The sequence below is a fragment of the Petromyzon marinus genome, chromosome 7, assembly GCF_048934315.1.
Source record: "Petromyzon marinus isolate PM22_M1 ecotype Great Lakes invasive population chromosome 7, UKy_Petmar_22M1.pri1.0, whole genome shotgun sequence".
NCBI classification, from domain to species: Eukaryota; Metazoa; Chordata; class Hyperoartia; order Petromyzontiformes; family Petromyzontidae; genus Petromyzon; species Petromyzon marinus.
In genome coordinates, this window is record NC_133673.1 from 13,232,332 (window position 1) to 13,254,574 (window position 22,243).

The 22,243-nt window shown below is 55.9% G+C and overlaps 1 protein-coding gene across 1 annotated transcript in view; it reads right to left on the reverse strand.

Moving 5' to 3' along the window:
• The window catches only part of LOC116940106 (uncharacterized), a 67,387-nt gene that overhangs the window by 2,809 nt on the left and 42,335 nt on the right, over positions 1-22,243 (reverse strand). The window contains exons 10-12 of the mRNA XM_076065493.1: positions 20,821-20,968; positions 10,447-10,633; positions 4,981-5,094 (exon numbers count right to left, since the gene is read on the reverse strand). Of these exons, the coding sequence (XP_075921608.1) occupies positions 4,981-5,094; positions 10,447-10,633; positions 20,821-20,968 (449 nt within the window). The remainder of the gene's footprint in view (positions 1-4,980; positions 5,095-10,446; positions 10,634-20,820; positions 20,969-22,243) is intronic.

Genomic DNA, 22,243 nt, shown 5'->3' on the forward strand with positions numbered 1-22,243 from the left:
GGCGGGCGGGCAGGCCGGCAGGCGGGCGGGCGGGCGGGCGGGCAGGGGGGGGAGCGAAACGTCGGACATCGCACCGACCGACCGACGCAGAAAGAGGGGCCGAAGGCGACGGCCGCCAGCGGACGGCGACGTTTTGAGTTATCCACGCTCACTCACGCCGTTCCCGCCGCTCCGCAAACACTCCAGAGCCTCACCCCCACGCCTGCAGCAGCAGCGGCGGCGGCGGCAGTGCCCCCCCCCCCCCAACTCCACCCCCTTCTTCCCACCGACCGTCAACCCCTGGCGCTGAGAGCGAAGGGAAGCGGTCGATGCGAGGAAATCGATGGGGGTGGAGGCAGACGTCGAAACTCGATCCAGCATCAGGCACCGAGAGGTGAAAGGATAACCAATAAAGCCGGGAGGCGGGGGGGTGTGGCGGTGGGGGGCGGGGGAGGGATGCGAGGGAGGGGGGGTCAGGCTAGACGGCGCTTAGTCCACCACGGCTTTCAATCCTCCCTTATCGGTCTTGCCGCAGGGCTCCCGGCATCCTCCCCCCGATTCCTCCGGCCAAATTCCACAGACCCCCCCCCACCCCCGCTTCCTCCCCCCAGAAATAGCAGCAGACACGGAGATCTCCTTTCACTGCTGGCCACTACCTTCCCTCCACCCCCCGATCCAACCCCACCCCCCCTCCCAACTGCTGTTGGGAGGGGGGGTGGGGTTGGAGTCCAAATCATCCGTCGAGTTAAAGCGAAGGAGCGGACGGGTCAATCAGCGGTGCGATTGTCGCGGCGGCCTCGCGTTGGACGCCATTCCCGGCGAGGTTTGAACACTTTTCCGGCGAAAGTTGAGAGCGATAATAATTAACTCTGTCTGTAATGGAGAGGGGATGGGATCGTTGGTGGGGGGGTAGGTGGTGGTGGGAGTGTGTGGGGGGGAGGGGTAGGAGACAGTGGGAAGAACTGCTCGGAAGAAGGGAGAAAGAGAGGAGGGGGGAGGGGTTGCCAAAAAAACTGTAGCGACAAAAAAAAACCGGCGCTGAAAGGATTTCAGCTGGCGAGGGCGGCGAGGCTTGACGCTATCCGCCGCGCGGCTTGTGAACGTCGCCGTCGATTGATTCGACCGCGTCCGTGCCCGTGCAGCGCTTTGTCCTCATTCCTTTCGGTCCATTTCGAATGACGTTCGTGACTCGGCGCGACCAGGAGGCCTCGGTGTTGGCCACGCGAGTGAAACGATGAAGCGATGGAGCAACGTTGTCTGGCGCGAGACTTGGCACTATTTGACTGTGGTCAGTGAAGGTGCTGTCCGTTTGGAGGGGGTTGGGGGGGGTGCTAAGCATAAGTAACCTTTCCCCCAGACCGCCCCCTCCTTTCAAGTTGCAAAATGCCAGCGAGATGACAAAACCCACGTAAAGACTCGAGGTGCGGATGTCGGTTGTGCGTGCGGCCGGGTGAGATCGGAACTTTCCATCGCGGGATCCTGTGGCGGTGGCTTGGGATCGGCCTTCGTCCGGCAGCCGATGCTGCCGACGGTGAGAAAAGGGAAATGTGGACGGAGATGCAATGAGACGACAGAAGAGAGAGAGAGAGATGCACGACGAGACGGGAGATGACAGGAAGTCGGTGGCTTTCCGTGTTACTTTCCCCATTACGTTTTTTTGCGTTTTAATTTGAGCTCATCAATCTACGCACCCCGATTACATTTTTTTCGGTGGGGGAGGAGGAGAGGGGGCGAGTCTATGTATGTTGAACTTTTTTCGCACCGTACGAAGCCAACGGTGCTAATTGGAGGTGCGAATCCGTGGTGGGTGGGGTCCTCTCGAGCTGCTTCGGCCCCTGAGCTTCTTTCCCTGTGGTTCGCTTAGCACCGCCACCAATCGCCGCGGACGCTTTACGGCCGAGGTGCCGCCGTGCCGCTCGTCCTCGCGCTTAACGACGCGCAAACGAAATGAAAATGACCTCGCCACGACCGACGAGGCGGCGAGGCGCGCCCATGCAGAGGCTGACGTCGCGCAGCCCCAGAACGCGCCGCTCGAGAGGGAAGAGACGTGAACGGCGAGGAGGAGGGAGGAGGAGGAGGGGGGGGGGAGAAGGAGGAGGGGGGAGTAGGGAGGAGGAGAAGGGGGAGGAGGGAGGAGAAGGAGGGAGGAGGAGGGGGGAGGGAGGAGGGTGGAGGAGGGAGGAGGAGGGGGGAGGAGGGAGGAAGAGGGGGGAGGAGGAGGGGGGAGGAGGGAGGAGGAGGGAGGAGGAGGGGGTGGAGGGAGGAAGAGGAGGGAGGAGGAGGAGGGGGGAGGAGGAGGGAGGAGGAGGGGGGAGGGAGGAGGAGGGGGGGAGGAGTGAGGAGGATGGGGGAGGAGGGAGGAGGAGGGGGAGGAGGGAAGGGGAGGGGGGAGGAGGGGGGAGGAGGGGGGAGTAAAGAGGAGGAGGGGAGAGAGGAGGGAGGAGGAGGAGGGAGGAAGAAAGAAGGAGGAGGAGGAGGGAGGAGGAGGAGGGAGGAGGAGGAGGGGAGTAGAGAGGAGGAGGGGGGAGGAGGGAGGAGAAGGGGGGAGGAGAAGGAGGGAGGGGGAGGAGGGAGGAGGAGGGAGGAGAAAGAGGGAGGGGGGAGGAGGGAGGAGAAGGGGGGAGGATGAGGGGGGAGGGAGGAGGAGGGGGGAGGAGGGATAAGGGATGAAGAGGAGGGAGGAGGAGGAGGAGGGGGGAGGAGGAGGGGGGAGGAGGGAGGAAGAGGAGGGAGGAGGAGGGGGGAGGAGGAGGGGGGAAGGAGGGGAGAGGAGGAGGGGGGAGGAGGAGGGGAGGAGGAGGAGGAGGGGGGAGGAGGAGGGAGGAGGAGGGGGAGGAGGAGGGGGGAGGAGGGGAGAGGAGGAGGGGAGGAGGAGGAGGGGGGAGCAGGGGGGAGGAGGGAGGAAGAGGAGGAGGAGGAGGGGGGAGGAGGAGGGGGGAGGAGGGGGGGAGGAGGAGGGGGGAGGAGGGGGGAGGAGGAGGAGGGAGGAGGAGGGGGGAGGAAGGAAGGAGGGGGAGGAGAGGAGGAGGATGGGGGGAGGAGGGGAGGAGGAGGGGGGAGGAGGGAAGGGGAGGGGGAGGAGGGGTGGAGTAAAAAAGGAGGAGGGGGAGGAGGGAGGAGGGAGGAGAAGAAAGGAGGAGGAGGGAGGGGGAGGAGGGGGGAGTAGAGAGGAGGAGGGGGGAGGAGGGAGGAGAAGGGGGGAGGAGAAGGAGGGAGGGGGGAGGAGGGAAGGAGGGAGGAGAAAGAGGGAGGGGGGAGGAGGGAGGAGGAGGGGGGAGGAGGAGGAGGGATAAGGGAGGGAGAGGAGGGAGGAGGAGGGAGGAGGAGGGAGGAGGAGGAGGGGGAGGAGGGGGGAGGAATAGGAGGGAGGAGGAGGGGGGAGGAGGAGGGGGGAGGAGGGGAGAGGAGGAGGGGAGGAGGAGGAGGAGGGGGGAGGAGGAGGAGGGAGGAGGAGGGGGGAGGAGGAGGGAGGAGGAGGGGGAGGAGGAGGGGGGAGGAGGGGAGAGGAGGAGGGGGGAGGAGGAGGAGGAGGAGGAGGAGGAGGGGGGAGGAGGGGGGGGAGGAGGGGGAAGGAGGGAGGAAGAGGAGGGAGGAGGAGGGGGGAGGAGGAGGGGGGAGGAGGGAGGAGGGGGAGGAGGGGGAGGAGGGAGGAGGAGGAGGGGGGAGGAGGGGGGAGGAGGGAGGAGGGAGGAGGAGGGGGGAGGACGGGGAGGAGGGGGAGGAAGGGAGGAAGAGGAGGGAGGAGGAGGGGCGAGGAGGAGGGAGGAGGGAGGAGGAGGGGGGAGGAGGGAGGAGGGAGGAGGGGAGGAGGGAGGAGGAGGGGAGGAGGAGGGGGGAGGAGGGGGAGGAGGGAGGAGGAGGGCGAGGAGGAGGGAGGAGCGAGGAGGAGGGGAGGAGAGACAAAGTCTCCCGGTGCCGCCCTGCTCAGGCCGTTGGAGCAAACCGCCTTTTGGCGAGCGGCGCCGATGGAGCTCCTTCGTGACGCGCGAGCCGGGGTGGTGGGAAGCGTCGCGGCCGGCCGCCGACGTCTCCCCCGGTGCCCCGATGTTTACACACGGAGGGGGGGGGGGCACCAGGGTACTCATTTGATGCTGAGTCGACCTCGGGAGCGGGACCGGAATACATATTCGTCACCACACCCATACACCAACGTAAAGGTTCTCACTGCCACCCATATAATGCATCGTTACTTCCTCTCTCTTTTAATTTTGCCCACGCGATTGAAATCGATGCACACGGCGGTCACCGGAACCTGGGTGCCTCCTCCTCCTCCCTCCTCCTCCTCCCTCATTTTTCCTTCCTCCTCCTTCCTCCCTTTTCCTCTGCCTCCTCTTCCTCATCCCCTCCCCCCTTCCCTCCTCCTCCTCCCAATAGTTATACGAGTCTAACTGAGTGTGTCACACCACTCAAATAATCGTGGGCCAGTAATCGCTGCTGTTCGGTGGCCGTCAGCCAATTGTGTACAATTACAATTAAAAGATAAAGTTGCGGCCCTGAAATTGCCTGACAGAAGGGCTGTAAATGTACAAAATAGAATTGTAGGATCGAGCTCAGGGGTCACAGCGTGGAGCTGGCACCAGCAGCCCGTGATTGCGCCAGCTTCCGGTGTGTCGAGAGGCGATGGCATCGGCCTCAGAAGTAGTTCTGTGATATCTCGTTCCACGGACCACTGCCTAACTAAACGCTGGGTGCTGCAAGACCTTACAAGCGTTTCAAATGGAGGCGCTTACCTGGTGATGAACTCACGACTGGAATACAATCTTTAAAAGGAGCCAAATCTCTTGCGAAAAAAATATTTATATACGATTCGCAAATCATTTAAAAACGCAACCACAGCACATTGTCTCAAGACACTGAAAAAACTAAGAGAGGCCAACGCCACATTTTTTTCCGGACAGCTTCTCTTCGCCACGCTAGAGCACAGGAGAATACATTTTTATTGGGTTCCCCCCCCCCTCCTACTCCTCCACCGCAAGAACCGACGACCCTCAACTGACCCACCGTTCGGTCGTGGGACGCGCTGCAAATGAGTTCGTGACCAACGGCGACGGCCCAGATCGGCCCCTCGTGACCGCACAGCGTCCTGGCACAGTCGCCCGTGCGCAGATTCCATATCTGTTGACGAAGCGAGAAACGAGACACGACAAAGGGAGAGAAAAATTGAGCGTTAGAAAGAGAGACGGAAAAAAAACACCGGCAAACATCAAGCGCAGGCTTCGTTGCGGTCACCCCGAGCGAGCGAGGGGGGTAATTTTCTGCCGAGAGAGATTTGCCAGCGTCCTTCCGCCGAGTTCTCCAGATTCTGGGGCGCCGCGGTTACGAAATATTAACAAACTCAACGGGTATACACGGATCCTGACGCCTGTATATTTGGGATTTGCACGTTCTCCCCGTGGTGGCGTGGATTTTTTTTCCCTCTCTCCGCGTTCAGCAGCATGCGTTTACAGTATTTGGCTGCAAGAGCTTTCCACGTGATAAGCCGTGACGGTGAGCTATAATTTGTGGCCTGCTCAGTGAGTCCTTACCTGGTAATAATAATCATCAAAAGCTCTCAGTTTTTTTCCCCCCCGTCATGTTTTAAGTAAAAGTTAGGGGCTGCGTGTTATGAGTGCGGAGAATAACGTTCGTTTGTCTGCCGGCAGATGCGTTTCAATCTAGTTGCTCAGAATAATATTTTGCAGAAGACGGTGTACATGACCAGACAGAGGCAAGAAGTTCAGAATCATATTCGGGAAGACTGCTCTCCGAAGCAGACTATTGTTCTGATTATATTACTCACTTTTTTGTTGTTGAAAAATTAGCCCAACGTTTGGAATATGTCTTACTCTCCGGCGTGTGTTATTATGTGGCGAATACGGTAACATTAAAACAAAAAAATCCATGACCCGCATTTAAAATGGGCCTTTATTGCAATAAATTTGGCAAAAAATAAAAGCTCGGAGAATTCCAGTCTCGGTTTGACTGTCGTGCGGCGAATCTCGATCTCACATACAGAGCGAGTGCCGCCACCTGATAGGTCACTTGAAGGGATCTCAGACGTAGTTCTGTGGGATCCGCTGCCGCGGGCCGTTCTTTAACAAGGGCGGAGTGGGAAGGGGGTTGCATATGTCTCGACGCGCAATCGAGATAACATTTTTGGGTGAAAGACAAAAAAAAATATCCCACAATGACCGTAGAGTTCACACACTCAGCTTACTCTCACCCTTACAGCAACCTTGCGCTGACGCAGCATTATTCTAACTTTTTATACACACAATAAAACAACCCTCTCTACTTCCGCCAGCCCGAGACGATAAATGCGAACGATACCCAACCTGCAGAATTAACTATGAACGGAGGGTTATTTAACCCCCTCGGTGGAACGGCCGCGACCTTTAACGCCGACCGGTTAATCCGCAGTCCGTGGAATGGTGCCCCTTTGACGGATTGATGGGCGATCGCGCGACGCGCCGTATGCCCGGCTGAATCACTGTCCACGCGCGGCGATACCTTATCCTCACGGAAGGGGAGCTCATTTTGCCGTAATTAGCTATGGATTTTCTCGCCTCCTACCCCCCCCCCCCCGTTCCACCCCCATCCCGTTCCCATCTGATCGTAACGGAGCCGCTGCTTAATTAGTCCGCTCGCAGTGGAGAGAAAAGAGAGACAGCGCGCGACCGGCGCCGCGATGGTGGCGCATGTGCGTATCGTTGAACTTCTTTCGCACCATACGTAGGCAACCCGCGCTGATGGTGAGATGCAGGCGTGGTGGGAGCCGAGTCGAGGACGATGTCAGTGCGTATTGTAGGCAACCGCGCTCATTGGAGGCGCGGGGGAAGGACAACAAACTAAACGCACGAAAAGCAGTTTGAAAGAAACGAGTTTTCGATCGAAATTATTTAAAACCGCCCGGAACCTCGGAACCGTGGGGCGCCCGAGCTACGGCCGAGGTTGGCGTGGTGAGCGTGGGGGGGGGGGGGGGGGAGAGAGAGGGGAGGGGGGCGGCGAGGAGACCGGGGCAGCTCTGAGCAATTGTGTCTTGGGCTGATGCCGGCGAGCCGCCGGGCCGCGAGGTCACCCGAGGCACGGAGGGGTTCAGGGCAGGAGATGTCGTCGAGCCCTGACATCAGGCTGTGAAAGGAACTTTCTCATCTCGCAGAACTTTGCCAGGATACTCACTTCAAGTGGCCTTTGCATGCTTTCCAAATATGAAGATCCCCCTCCGTGTAGCCTGTGACTAGACTGTTGGGGCCAGTTCTGTTAGCGAGCACCTATGAAGGCCGGAACGGTACACTAGGGGGTGGGTGGCCAGCACCACGCCCGACCGCCTTTGTCTCCCTAGTGGCAATGTTTACACACCGCACCAGGTACTCATTTGAGGCTGAGTCGACCTAGGGGAGGCCCGGGACCGGTTCAGATAATCGTCACTGGTGTTGGCCGTGAGCGGGAATCGAACCCGGGTCGCCAGGTTCATAGCGCAGCGTAGCGCTAACCGCTACACTATCGCTCCCCATCCAGGTACACACACACGTACACACACACACGTACGCACTGCTGTGAGGCTGTCAAAACCGAAATGTTGAATTGTCAGAGATGAAATTTAGCCACATTAAGTGAAGAACCAACAATCCATGAGATAGCGGGGGGGGGGGGGGCGGGGGGCTGTTTGTGTGCAGACGTTGACAATCGGACGGAGATCATCAACTCGCTAACCGTGAGGACGCGGTTGAATGACGGGCGGCTAAAGCCTGGAATTCCAACGCGGGATCGCAGCGGCACTCAATGTAGTCCATCAGCAGCCCCCTTCAATTGCGTTTTACTTGGGCTCTGGCGCAGAACCTGGGTCAATGCAATCAATGGGACGCGCACTGCAAAGTGGACAAATTATCAGGGCCACTGCACACCGGCCCCTTTTAATTGCTCGGTGCGCGTGAAAGTTCAATTCGGAGGCAGTGGCAGACGAAGGTGGAACAAACACCCCCGAAAAGTGCGCGAAGCGGGGACGGGTTGGGGGTGGGGATGGATGCGTGCTCGGGGAGTGGCGTCCAGAAACTGAGAGAGGAATGCGTGGGTTAGGGAGGGTGGAAGTAAGGCAGGGTTAAAGATGTTGTTCGCAGCGTGAAGGGAAGTAGAGTGGACGTGGGCAGGACGCGTCACGGCTAGAAGGGACGATGGCAGACGGTCAAGATCAGTTACGGAGTGGCGGCGGCCGAGGGATGGAATGCGTGCAGGAGGGCGAGGGAAGCGATTAAGCGGATCGCCGCTGCTGGGTGGACGGTCACATCGCAGTTCCGCGAGAAATGGCGACGGCGTGGGGAGGCCTTCATCCGGCAGTGGGTCGATCAAGGCTGATGATGTATGTGCGTTCAACTTCTTTCGCACCGGAAGTAGCCAACCGCATTAATCGCAGGTGCGGCGGAAGGACGACGAACTAAACACAAAATGCAGTTCTAGACAAAATTAGTTTTCAACCTGCCTTGATTTAGAAGTGCATAGCTCCAGTGGCTTCCTAATATCGCAAGGAAGAGCGTTCCAGACGGCCGCAGAAGCGCATCTGAAAGCGCAATGGACCATAAGGGGAGCGTTATAAACTGCCACGCTTGTTCGTTCCATGGCCGTGGCGGGCGAGGGGCACGACACACCCTCCCTCTTCCTCCACCTTGCGCGAATCATATCGGTCGCGAAAGTTCTTTCTTCCCCAGATTCAGGGGCACCCCGTTGGTCTGCCCCCCCACCTCCAGTGAGCATCCCACGGACCTGACGAGCGCCTGCCCTGGCCCGCGCGGCTGTTAGGCAGGAGATTTATCGCGCGGCCTCTAGGCTGCAAACGTTGAGGCTACTGCTCGTTTGTAATAAATGCAAGGTAAAAGAATACAGTGCGCTTTATAGATCTAACCATCACCGCCTCCTCCTCCTCCCTCTCTCGCCTTCTCTGCCCTCCCTTGCGCACACTTTACGGCGTGGCGATGACAAAGACAAAGATCCCCCGTATAGCCTGTAACAGACTGTTGGGGCAAGTGCTAGTTCGCGAGCATGTGTGCTGGCCGGAACGGCACACGAGGGGGTTGGGTGGCCAGCACCACGCCCGACCGCCTTTGTCTCCCCAGTGGCGATGTTTACACACTCGCACCAGGTACTCGTTTGAGGCTGAGTCGTCCTAGGGGAGGCCCAGGACCGGTTCAGAAAATCGTCACTGGTGTTGACCGTGAGCGGGAATCGAACCCGGGTCGCCAGGTTCATAGCGCAGAACGGTAACCGCTACACTACCGCTCCTCACACACACACACGCACACCTACACACGCACACCTACACACGCACGCACATGCGAGCACACACACGCTTCCACTGGTTCACTAGAACCTATTAAAAGAAAAACCTCAACAGTATATTAACTCGAAGCACATTACGCACGTAACGACGCTCGTCTCACATTCAGAGGCCAGGCGAGAATGATTGAATGTCTCAATCAGAGTCTGGTGGGAGTGTCTCACTGCGCCGGCGAGCCAGAGTCGCACTGCGCTCATCGGCCAACTACTGGTCCTGAGCCATTCTGTGGAAAATTCCACATTCCTACGGTTGGGGGGGGGGGCAAGTTTATCCGTAGATCAATCACCGTTGATTGATTAAATGAATCAATTAATGAAATCAATACAAAATAATATGGATAAGTGGTCATAATAAGAACAAAACGTTTAACACATAGGAGGCTTTCACGACCAATATTATCCATAATAGAGGGGTTTTTTTGGGGTTAGATCGTGTAAATATAAACTTGTCGTTAAACCCGCCACCACCCGATACAGCCAATTCGTAAGGTGTGGAGGGAAAAACCGGAGTACCCGGATAAAAACATCCACGCAACCACGGGGAGAGAAACGTAAGCTCCAAATATACAGCAGCAGGTGTCAGGGTCGTGATCGAACCCACAACCTCCTGCACACCAGGCGAGGTAGTTAACATCTCCTAGCCACTGTGGTGGTGATGATGATGAGAGAGAGACACGCAAGCTCCAAATATACAGCAGGCGTCAGGGTCGTGATCGAACCCACGACCTCCTGCACACCAGGCGAGGTAGTTAACATCTCCTAGCCACCGTGGTGATGATGAGAGACACGCAAGCTCCAAATATACAGCAAGCGTCAGGGTCGTGATCGAACCCACGATCTCCTGCACACCAGGCGAGGTAGTTAACATCTCCTAGCCACTGTGGTGGTGATGATGATGAGAGAGAGACACGCAAGCTCCATATATACAGCAGGCTTCAGGGCCGTGATTGAACCCACGACCTCCTGCACACCAGGCGAGGTAGTTAACATCTCATAGCCACCGTGGTGATGATGAGAGACACGCAAGCTCCAAATATACGGCAGGCTTCAGGGCCGTGATTGAACCCACGACCTCCTGCACACCAGGCGAGGTAGTTAACATCTTGCTCCATCGTAGACAAGGCCCCGTCGCCGGGGAGCCGCTGACGCCGTCGCGCGCACCTTGAGCGTGCGGTCGCGGGAGCCGCTGACGAGGAGGCCGTCGCACAGGAAGCCGAGGCCCCTCACGGGGCCGCCGTGGCCCGAGAGAGCGGCCACGCAGCGGCCGCTCGGCGCCTCCCACACGCGCACCGTGCCGTCGCGGCCTCCGCTCGCCACGCTCGTGCCGCGCACGCAGACGCACGTCACCCTGCGGGGGGGGGGGGGGAGATGTGTGTAGGGTGGGGGTGAGGGAGGGGGGAGAGATGGAGAGAGGGGGGGGAGATGGAGAGAGAGGGGCGCGATGGAGAGAGAGGAGGGAGAGGTGGAGCGAGAGTGCGGAGATATGGAGAGATGGGGGAGAGATGGATGGAGAGAGATAGGGGAGAGATGGCTAGAGAGAGGGGGGAGAGCTGGGGAGGGAGTGCGGAGATATGGAGAGAGAGAGGGGGGGAGATGGAGAGAGAGGGGGGAGATGGAGAGAGAGGGCAGAGATGGAGAGAGAAGGGGAGATATGGAGAGAGAGGGGGAGAGATGGAGAGAGAGGGGGGAGATGGAGAGAGAGGGGGGAGATGGAGAGAGAGGGCAGAGATGGAGAGAGAGAGAGAGGGGGGGGAGATGGAGAGAGAGGTGGAGAGAGAGAGGGGGGAGAGAGATGGAGAGAGAGAGAGGGGGGGGGAGATGGAGATAGAGGGGGGGGGGAGAGATGGAGAGAGAGGGGGTGAGGTGGAGCGAGAGTGGGGAGAGAGATGGGAAATAGATGGGAAATAGATGAGGGAGAGATGGAGCAAGACCGGGGCGAGATGGTGCGAGAGGGGGGGGATGGAGCAAGAGGGGGAGAGATAATAATTATTTATTTGCCCAAGAAAGCCACACTGAGTCTGAAGACATTTCCAGGAGGGTCCTGCCGCTACATTGGGATGTTTGGCTAGCACCAAATACATTGTACATGTGTTTAATTATTGTAGGAAATCAGAGAACCCGGAGGGAACTCACGTGGACCATGGCAAGAGCATACCGACTCCACAGAGGAAGTTTCGAATGTCAGAAATCGAACCCAGGCCCTGTTTGGTGCGAGGTACAAGGATTCGTACTGCGCATCAAGACGGGAGCGAGACACGGAGCGAGGGGAGTCGGGGAGATGCAGAGACGGCATGTGAAGTGGGAGTCGAGTCGAGACGATGTCGGTATGTATGTACGTCGAACTTCTTTCGCGCCGTACGTTGCCAACCGTGCTAATCGGAGGCGCGGGGGGAAGGGCAGCAAACTAAACACAACGCAGTTGAGAAGAAACGAGTTTTGAATAAAGATGTAAAAGCGCATAGCTCCAGTGGCTTCCCAATATCGGAAGCAAGAGCGTTCCAGACGGCCGCAGACGCGCGCGATGCGGCGGCCACCGGCTTGGTTCGAGGGCGGAGCCAAAATCCGCCGCCGCCGCTGCTGCTGCTTCGAGGATGACCGGGAGCTCGCGTGATGATGTTTTTTTATGCTCCTCGGACGAGATCGGCGAGGTGCGATGTCCCCCGTGATGGATCACGGTGGGACTCCTTCTCATTCCCTATCACGGCGGCCCGCGTGCAGCCACGCCGCGCGGCTGGGTCAAGGGGTCAAACGGGTCAGAGGACCCCATCGTGTCGCGCGTCGTTGGCCAATGCGACCTTCTGACATTTGGTAAACCAAAAAAAATGCGCTCGCAGTCACCGTCGCCAACCGCGCGGCAGGTCGCCGAGGGGAGCGTGCGGGGCTACTCACTCGTGGTGGAGTTTGTTCGGATCGCGCACAAATTGAACTCGAGAGAAGGACATTCAGAGGCGCGGGAAAATGAATTCACGGGCTAGCGAACGAAAAGAGAGAAGTGATGGCACGGACGGCCGCCGTGTGCGGCGCAGTGAGAGTGGAGGAGCGAGTGAATACCAGACGACCGGTGTTGCTACACGGTCTCTACGTGAGTCTATGAGTCTCTATGTGAGTCTATGGGTATCTATGTGATAATATGGGTGTCTGAGGGAGTGTATGGGTCTTTGTGCGAGTCTATGGGTCTCTCTGTGAGTCTATGAGTCTATGGGTCTCTCTGTGAGTTTATGGTCTCTATGTAAGTCTATGGGTCTCTCTGTGAGTTTATGGGTCTCTATGTGAGTCTATGGGTCTCTCTGTGAGTCGATAAGTATATGGGTCTCTCTGTGAGTCTCTGAGTTTCTATGTGAGTCTATGAGTCTACGGGCCTCTCTGTGAGTATATGGGTGTCTGAGTGAGTCTATGGGTCTCTATGTGAGTCTATGGATCTCTGTGTGAGTCTATGGGTCTCTATGCGAGTCTATGAGTCTATGGGTCTCTCTGTGAGTTTATGGGTCTTTATGTGAGTCTATGGGTCTCTCTGTGAGTCGATGAGTATATGGGTCTCTCTGTGAGTCTCTGAGTTTCTATGTGAGTCTATGAGTCTACGGACTCTCTGTGAGTATATGGGTGTCTGAGTGAGTCTATGGGTCTCTATGTGAGTCTATGGATCTCTGTGTGAGTCTATGGGTCTCTATGCGAGTCCATGAGTCTATGGGTCTCTCTGTGAGTTTATGGGTCTCTATGTGAGTCTATGGGTCTCTCTGTGAGTTGATGAGTATATGGGTCTCTCTGTGAGTCTATGAGTTTCTACGTGATTCTATGAGTCTACGGGTCTCTCTTTGAGTATATGGGTGTCTGATTGAGTCTATGGGTCTCTATGTGAGTCTATGGATCTCTGTGTGAGTCTATGGGTCTCTATGTGAGTCTATGAGTCTATGGGTCTCTCTGTGAGTCTATGGGTCTCTATGTGAGTCTATGGGTCTCTATGTGAGTCTATGAGTCTATGGGTCTCTCTGTGAGCCTATGGGTCTCTATGTGAGTCTATGGGTCTCTATGTGAGTCTATGAGTCTATGGGCCTCTATGTGAGTCTATGGTCTCTATGTGAGTCTATGAGTCTATGGGTCTCTCTGTGAGTCTATGGGTCTCTATGTGAGTCTATGAGTCTATGGGTCTCTCTGTGAGTCTATGGGTCTCTACGTGAGTCTATGAGTCTATGGGTCTCTATGTGAGTCTATGGGTCTCTATGTGAGTCTATGAGTCTATGGGTCTCTATGTGAGTCTATGAGTCTACAGCTCGGTGCCGCGTGACAGTTGCGATACGGGAATGTTGCGATGAGACGGGCGGAAGCTCACAAGGCCGCGGTAGAGCCCCCCCCCCCCGCCCCCGTGGGCTTTGCGACAGAGGACAACGACTCAGAGCTTTCTCAATCAGCTCCACTGGGAGGTCGGTGGAGCTGGTTGAGAAGCTCCAGCGGGGGGGGCGAGGGGAGCGAGGGGGGGTTTCAAGGCGTCTCGCGCCGAGCACTGGCAGCGTTGGGGGGGGTTCTGAGATTTTTGAGACACTTGAGATTATTATTGCGAGTGAGTGTGCCGTGCCGGCCTTCATAGGCTGCTTGCTACTCGCTAACATGTTACACAGGCGATCTCCATCGTACACACAACGATCTCAAAGCACTTAACCTCACGCGGGTAAGGCATGCCGGCTGACTTTCGATGGCAATGGAAACTCTTAGGGGCCGTCTATAAATGACGTCACGCACCTGGGGGGGGGGGGGGGTCAGACATTTGTGACGATATGTGACGAGGGGGGGGGGTGATAAATGTGACGTCACATCAAAATGCGCAACTTTAAATAAATATAGACAACACGTTCTACTTAATTAGACTTTTTAATAAATGTTTGCTCCTACAACATCAGAGTGCAGCGCCACCTTAAAAACGCACTACAATGACAATAGTTTAAAGCGATTTGAAGCATGTTTTATTTTTTTTGGGGGGGGGGCAGAGCTTTGTGACGTCATATTTGAGGGGGGGGGTCTGACTTTTTGTGACGCCGTGTGGCGAAGGGGGGGGGGGTCAAAAATCGTCCAAAATCGAGTGACGTCCGGCTGGGTTATGCCGAGTCAAACCCAGACTGGGATTCGGACGCACAAAGGAACGGCGGTCCCCGGCAGGCTCGTGAGCTGTCAGTGAAGGCGCTGCGGTCTATAATTGGCTGTTTTGGAACGTTTTAAAATACAAACTGCACCGCGGTAATCACCGCATGCATAATACATTGGCGATCAATTCATCGCGTCAACGTGTACTTTACCTGCACCCGTAACTCAAATGTTTACGCGCGCGTGCACACGTTTTGACATTCGCACAAAGCCACAGCGAGTTCCGCGAACAACAAAGAGCCCCCCGGTGTTGCCTTGCACGGGATGTTGGGGCAAGTGTTGTTAGCGAGCACCTATGAAGGCCGGCACGGCACACCACGGGATGGGTGGCCAGCGCCACGCTCGGCCGCCTTTGTCTCCCCAGTGGCGATGTTTTACACGCCGCACCAAGGTTACTCATTTGTGGCTGAGTCGACCTAGGGTGGTGTTGGCCGTGGGCGGGCATTGAACCCAGGTCACTGCGTTCGTGGCACAGTGGGCTAACCACTACGCAAGGGACGTTGCGGTCAGGGGAGGCAGGGGAGGCAGAGCCTCACCTGGCATACTCCCAATGAAAAAAGCTGTAAGGAAAAGTAAAAAAAAATAATAATCAAATAAAATAAATATTAAGATTTTTCCACTGATCTGTGTTTTAAATGTAATTTCTGTACGATTCCAATCATTTTTATTTACACGCTTTTATTTAACTCACTCTGCTGTATCCTCAAATCTTGTAACTAAATGTTTACCCACTTCCCAATGTGGTATCGACTGCAAACTTGGTATGCTTGTCATACTGATGACAATACCATATTCTATCATTAAATAAAAAACATTTTCAACATTCTTTTACACGCTTTTTATAAACTCACTCTGTCTGTTGTATCCTCAAATCTTGTAACTCAATTTTAACCCACTTGACAATGTCGTATCGACTGCAAGCTTGGTATACGTATGTCATATTGATGACAATACTATATTATATCATTAAAAATTAAAAATAGAAATATTGAAAAATATTTTTTATATGTTATGTTTCGGCTTCGGTCTAATTGCCCACGCTCAACTGACGTTGGCTGTAAGTGGCCCGCCGGCCCCCTTACGTTGTGGCGAGCTTCGGGGCCACTTCCTGGAGTCGTGGAGTTCTGCCATTACTCGTACGGTACATTTCATTAAAGCGTGTTCTTAAAAAAGTATTTTTAAATATGACTTATAGTCAAAATCGCCAAATTTGCGGAGCTCCGCTGCAAATACTGGAAGAGACGAGAGGTGAGGCAGCAACGAGCTCAGCCTCCCTTCTGATTGCGCAACCCCTCAGTAACTGAATGGAGCGCGGGCAATAAGCGCGTGCCTGTTACTATCTCAGTATGTCACCAATGTCATGTTTGTAGACCCCTTCATTTCATGTCCTCGCCTTCCATACTCCAGGTAACTTATTTCACGTATGTGTATAAATATATTTATGTTCGCTGGTCTCGTCATGAAATTGCAATGAAAAAGCACCAGGGGAGGCAGCTATCACATCTGCCTCACTGAGGGGGATGTGTCTAACACGTGTCTAACACGCCCCCCTCAGTGAGGACACGCCCCCCTCCGTGAGGACACGCCTCCCTCAGTGCGTGAATCTGGCTCTGACACTAGCCAGTGCCTCCCCAGCCATTGACCTCACCGCACATCACTGCACTACGCTACCAATACCCACAGATAGATGCATACATACATACATATACGCCTCTATGCATATACACACACACAGCGTCATCATCAGCCATGTTCGTTCCGCTGCTGGATGAAGCACCACCCCCTCCCCCTAAGCCATCACCATCCCTCACAGTCCCGCGATGTACCAAATGCGCCCAGCACCTGCACGCGAACTGACTTCATCGCTCCATCTCCACGAGGCCGGTACCCATTCTCGCTTTCCTTCTTTCCACGCAGACACCACACAACCCCCAACTCGCTTACACACAGACACCACACAACCCCCAACTCGCTTACACACAGACACCACACAACCCCCAACTCGCTTACACACAGACACCACACAACCCCCAACTCGCTTACACACAGACACCACACAACCCCCAACTCGCTTACACACAGACACCACACAACCCCCAACTCGCTTACACACAGACACCACACAACCCCCAACTCGCTTACACACAGACACCACACAACCCCCAACTCGCTTACACACAGACACCACACAACCCCCAACTCGCTTACACGCAGACACCACACAACCCCCAACTCGCTTACACACAGACACCACACAACCCCCAACTCGCTTACACACAGACACCACACAACCCCCAACTCGCTTACACACAGACACCACACAACCCCCAACTCGCTTACACACAGACACCACACAACCCCCAACTCGCTTACACACAGACACCACACAACCCCCAACTCGCTTACACACAGACAACACACATCCCCCAACTCGCTTACACACAGACACCACACAACCCCCAACTCGCTTACACACAGACACCACACAACCCCCAACTCGCTTACACACAGACACCACACAACCCCCACCCAACTCGCTTACACACAGACACCACACAACCCCCACCCAACTCGCTTACACACAGACACCACACAACCCCCAACTCGCTTACACACAGACACCACTCAACCCCCAACTCGCTTACACACAGACACCACACAACCCCCAACTCGCTTACACACAGACACCACTCAACCCCCAACTCGCTTACACACAGACACCACACAACCCCCAACTCGCTTACACACAGACACCACACAACCCCCAACTCGCTTACACACAGACACCACACAACCCCCAACTCGCTTACACACAGACACCACACAACCCCCAACTCGCTTACACACAGACACCACACAACCCCCAACTCGCTTACACACAGACACCACACAACCCCCAACTCGCTTACACACAGACACCACACAACCCCCAACTCGCTTACACACAGACACCACACAACCCCCAACTCGCTTACACACAGACAACACACAACCCCCAACTCGCTTACACACAGACACCACACAACCCCCAACTCGCTTACACACAGACAACACACAACCCCCAACTCGCTTACACACAGACAACACACAACCCCCAACTCGCTTACACACAGACACCACACAACCCCCAACTCGCTTACACACAGACACCACACAACCCCCAACTCGCTTACACACAGACAACACACAACCCCCAACTCGCTTACACACAGACACCACACAACCCCCAACTCGCTTACACACAGACACCACACAACCCCCAACTCGCTTACACACAGACACCACACAACCCCCAACTCGCTTACACGCTCCGCGACCATGATGGAACACGAGGACAGCCGCTGCTCGCAAACTGAAGCAGCGGCGACGCGATTACCCACAGCGCTTTGTGCCACGCCGGGTGCACTTTGAGGTCATCACACCAAGCATCGTACACAGAACTCGCTGGCAGGAGGTCACGGGACGGGCCCGGGTGGTACGGGTTGGCTGACCGGGGGATTCCGTTATGGAATAGCTGACCGGGCCATTCCGTAATGTGGTTAGCTGACCAGGCCATTCCGTTATGGGGTTAGCTGACCCGGCCATTCCGTTATGGGGTTAGCTGACCGGGCCATTCCGTTATGGGGTTAGCTGACCGGGCCATTCTGTTGCAGGGTTAGCTGACCAGGCCATTCCGTTATGGGGTTAGCTGACCGGGCCATTCCGTTATGGGGTTAGCTGACTGGGCCATTCCGTTATGGAGTTAGCTGACCGGGCCATTCCGTTACAGGGTTAGCTGACCGGGCCATTCTGTTGCACTAACACCCAAACACAAACGCACGCACTCTCGCTGGACGGTGCAGAGGTGGCGTGCTTATCTTCAGAGTGGAGGATTGTCTGTGCATGTGTGTGTGTGCGTGTGTGCTTGTGTGCGTGTGTGTGCGCGTGTCTGCGTGTGTGTGCGTGTGTGCGTGTGTGTGCGTGTGTGCGCGTGTGTGTGAATGTGTGTAGCGGTTAGCGCGCTGCGCTATGAACCTGGCGACCCGGGTTGAATTCCCGCTCACGGCCAACACCAGTGACGATTATCTGAACCGGTCCCGGGCCTCCCCTAGGTCGACTCAGCCTCAAATTAGTACCTGGTGCGGTGTGTAAATATCGCCACTAGGGAGACAAAGGCGGTCGGGCGTGGTGCTGGCCACCCACCCCCTCGTGTACCGTTCCGGCCTTCATAGGTGCTCGCTAACAGCACTTGCCCCTACAGTATGTTAAAGCTATACGGGGGATCTTTGTGTGTGCGTGTGTGCGTGTATGCGCGTGTGTGCGTGTGTGTGTGTGCGTGGGGGGGGGGGTATAATTCTGCGTAGTAGCCCTCATCACCGGCCCCCTGCTAACCGTGTTGTTGGCACGCCATAAAAAAAACACCGCGGTGTCTTAATTTAACAACATTTTCTGGCGGACAACTCAAACAAACCGTAATTAAAATCTTAATCTCTGAAATATCTTCGAGGATTTTTGCGTGATTGGGACGTGGGGGGCTTGGGGGTGGGGGTGTGGGGGGGCTGCGCACCCACCCACCCCTGCCGAGTGACAATTACCGATTTACAAATTTGTCATCCAGACCACAGGCGTCCCCCACCGCTCACTCCGCTCCAAAGGAAACACAAATATTCCCCTCGGGCCATCTCAGGCTGTCCGCCCTGCGCCGGGGGACCCTCGCGTTTAAATCACCATCGAGCATTTGTAACGCGCAGTAGTGCCCGCTCGCTCTGAGACAGAGAGAGGTTCTGGAGAGGCGCCCAGACACCACGGCGTTGGCCGTGAGCGGTAATCGAACTCGGGTCGCCCGGGTTCGTAACGAGGCACGCTGACCGCTACACTACACAGTACAAAGACGCAGACAAAGATCCCCCGTGCAGCCTTAACAGACTCCACTCGCACACACAAACTCCACTCGCACACACACACCGTACTCGCACGCACAAACCCACACCACAAACACACCCTCCACACGCACACACCCACTCCACACACTCCACTTGCACACACACACTCGGCGTGCACCGCTCTTAAAAACCATCGGGAACTCCTCTGCCCGTACGCTCTGCTCCGTGACGCGAGATCAAATTCACAGTGGCGTCTACGATGCCGTATAAATCGCATTTCAGGTATAAAAAAAAATGCCCCGGGCATCTGGTTACTGCTGTTGGGGTTTTTTCTATTTAGGTTTATTTTCTTCCTTCCAGGTTTCCGTCTGCAGCCGACTGGTGTCGACTGACCGATTTCAGGATATATTCGTGCAATTACAGGCGGCATTGATTACTCTCTAGAATGCTTCTCCTGTTTCCACTTTTTCAGTGGAGCGTAGAGAAAAAGTACCGTGCAGTTTTCGTGGGTTGATAGGGTGGGCGAGGGCCGGGCAACTTTCCTCTCGATGATTTATGGCGAATGTCCCCCCCCCCCCCCCGCTTATAGTATTGCATTCTGCGTATTCGTGGTAATAATTGGACGGAGTGCGTTTCTTGTTTAAATCAACCGCGTGCCAACATTGCTGCGCTCTCTCGAAGCTCAAGGTGGCAAAGGCGCGGCCCTGAAAAAGCTTCGTTTACGCCACCGCTGCCCGAAGGGCTCCTCCACCGTCGGGGAGCTCCCCGAGAGGCCCTTCTCCTGGGCATTTTTGCCTTCTCTTCCACACTGGTCACGCATCTCGGTGGAGTTTGGGAATTGGCCCACACTTCACCCCGCCGCATGGGGTGCGTGACCTGCCGGTCGCCTGAACCGTGGCTGTGTGTCTACTGCTGGGTGGCGGCGGGGGGTGTTATAGAAACGCGCTTCAACTGCCGCGCGGAGAGTTGTTGTAACGCTCTGACCCCGTGCCCCCGTACTGGACATCTGTGAAAAAGAGCTTCAAAGCTCATCGGATTCCTCCTGCTGTCTAAATAAATATTCTGGTTCGAACCGGCGACCTCAGTCAGCTGCTGAGCGCTGCACTAACAACCACCGAAAACACAGCCGATGTCAAGTTGTCCGGGACTAGGCTTAGCACTGTTTGATGATCGGACAACGCGCAGACAGACGGACATAGATACACGGACAGATACACAGACACACGGACCGACACACAGACAGACGTACGGGCAGAGACAGATGGATGGACGCACAGACAGACGGACAAACAGAACGGACAGACGGAGCTTCGCGCAACAACAAAAAACTCGCAACCTTAATTGGAAAGAGTAAAAAAATATAAAGATTTCGTGTTTGCACACCGCGTGGCTAAGCCCGTACCGCGAGCTGCGTGCGGGGTGGGGGGGTCCCGGGGGGTGGATGGGGGGAGTCCCGGGGAGGGGGAATGAGGGGGGTCCCGGGGGGGGGGGAGGAATAGGGGGGGGGGGGTCCCGGGGGGAGGGGGAGACTGTGACGTACGTGCCGACGTGCCCGCGTAGCAGCAGGCGCTGCCTGTAGGCGCCCTTGCCCCAGTTGCGCCGCGTGCGCACCGCGCGCCAGTAGGCGGCTCGCCAGCGCGTCGACGACGAGGAGGAGGAGGAGGAGCTCGTCACGTCGAGCGCCGTGGCTGTCGAGTAAACAAGAAAAACGATGATGATGATCATGATGATGGCGGTGATGATTATGAATTTTTTTTTTATGATTTTAGCGCATTTGTTATTTGCGGAATTTCCTAAGGCTCTCGATCGCCAAGGAAGGCGCCCGCTATGGGGGTTTTTTTTCCGCAAAATGTAGCTGGCGGTAGTTTGTGAGTAGGGAGGAGAGGGCGATGTTTCTGTGTGTGTGTGCGCGTGTCATCACAAAATGCAGGTTCAATTTTGTCCACGTGCGGCACATTCGAACAATCGTAGCACCCCGCTGAACACGTGCCGCTACCCTCGCCCGCGTGAGCGTCGCAGGATCGTTACCGTCCACGCACAGGACAGGCGAGCGGCGCGTTCGCATTTTTTGCTTGCGTTATTAAACACGCACCGCAGTTATAACCGGGGCGGCCAACCGGATTCGAGCCGCGCAGCGGTGACGACGCTGCTGTCAGGAAAAGAGGGGGGGGGCGGGGATGATGGGGTCACGGCGTGGGGTCAGGACTGCACGAAAATAAAAATGCGATACCCAATGCAACTTTGATTTCTGTGCAATCTCGAGAGACGAGTGCTGCAAGGGAACAGTGGGCGTATTTATTTAACGTAGAGACCGCAGTCGGACACCGGCAGAGGAGTAGACAAGAGGGGGTGACCTTGAACTTGTGATAGAATAAGGGGGTCGTCCATAAATGACGTCACGCGATTTGGGACGATTTTTGACCCCCTCCCCCCCGCCCCCCTCGTCACACGGCGTCACAAAAAGTCAGACCCCCCTCAAATATGACGCCACAAAGCTCTGCCCCCCCCAAAAAAAAAACACATGCTTCAAATCGCTTTAAACTATTGTCATTGTAGTGCGTAATTAATGTGGCGCTGCACTCTGATGTTGTAGGAGAAAACATTTATTAAAACGTCTATTTAATTAAGTAGAACGTGTTGTCTATATTTATTTAAAGTTGCACATTTTGATGTGACGTCACATTTACTCAACCCCCCCCCATCGTCACACATCGTCACAAATGTCTGACCCCCCCCCCCCCAGGTGCGTGACGTCATTTATGGACGGCCCCTAAGGGGCAGGGAGTAGGCAGCGATGGACACTTGCTTAGGTCCCCATCTTCAAGGCAAGCTGAGTCGTATCTTGGACACGAGCATCACTCGTGTTGGTAATTGTCTCTATTGACTCAGGATCGGCCCTCTTGCTCGAGCTATCTTTTATATTATTATAATAATATTATCATAGGCGTTATTATCAGGAGGGT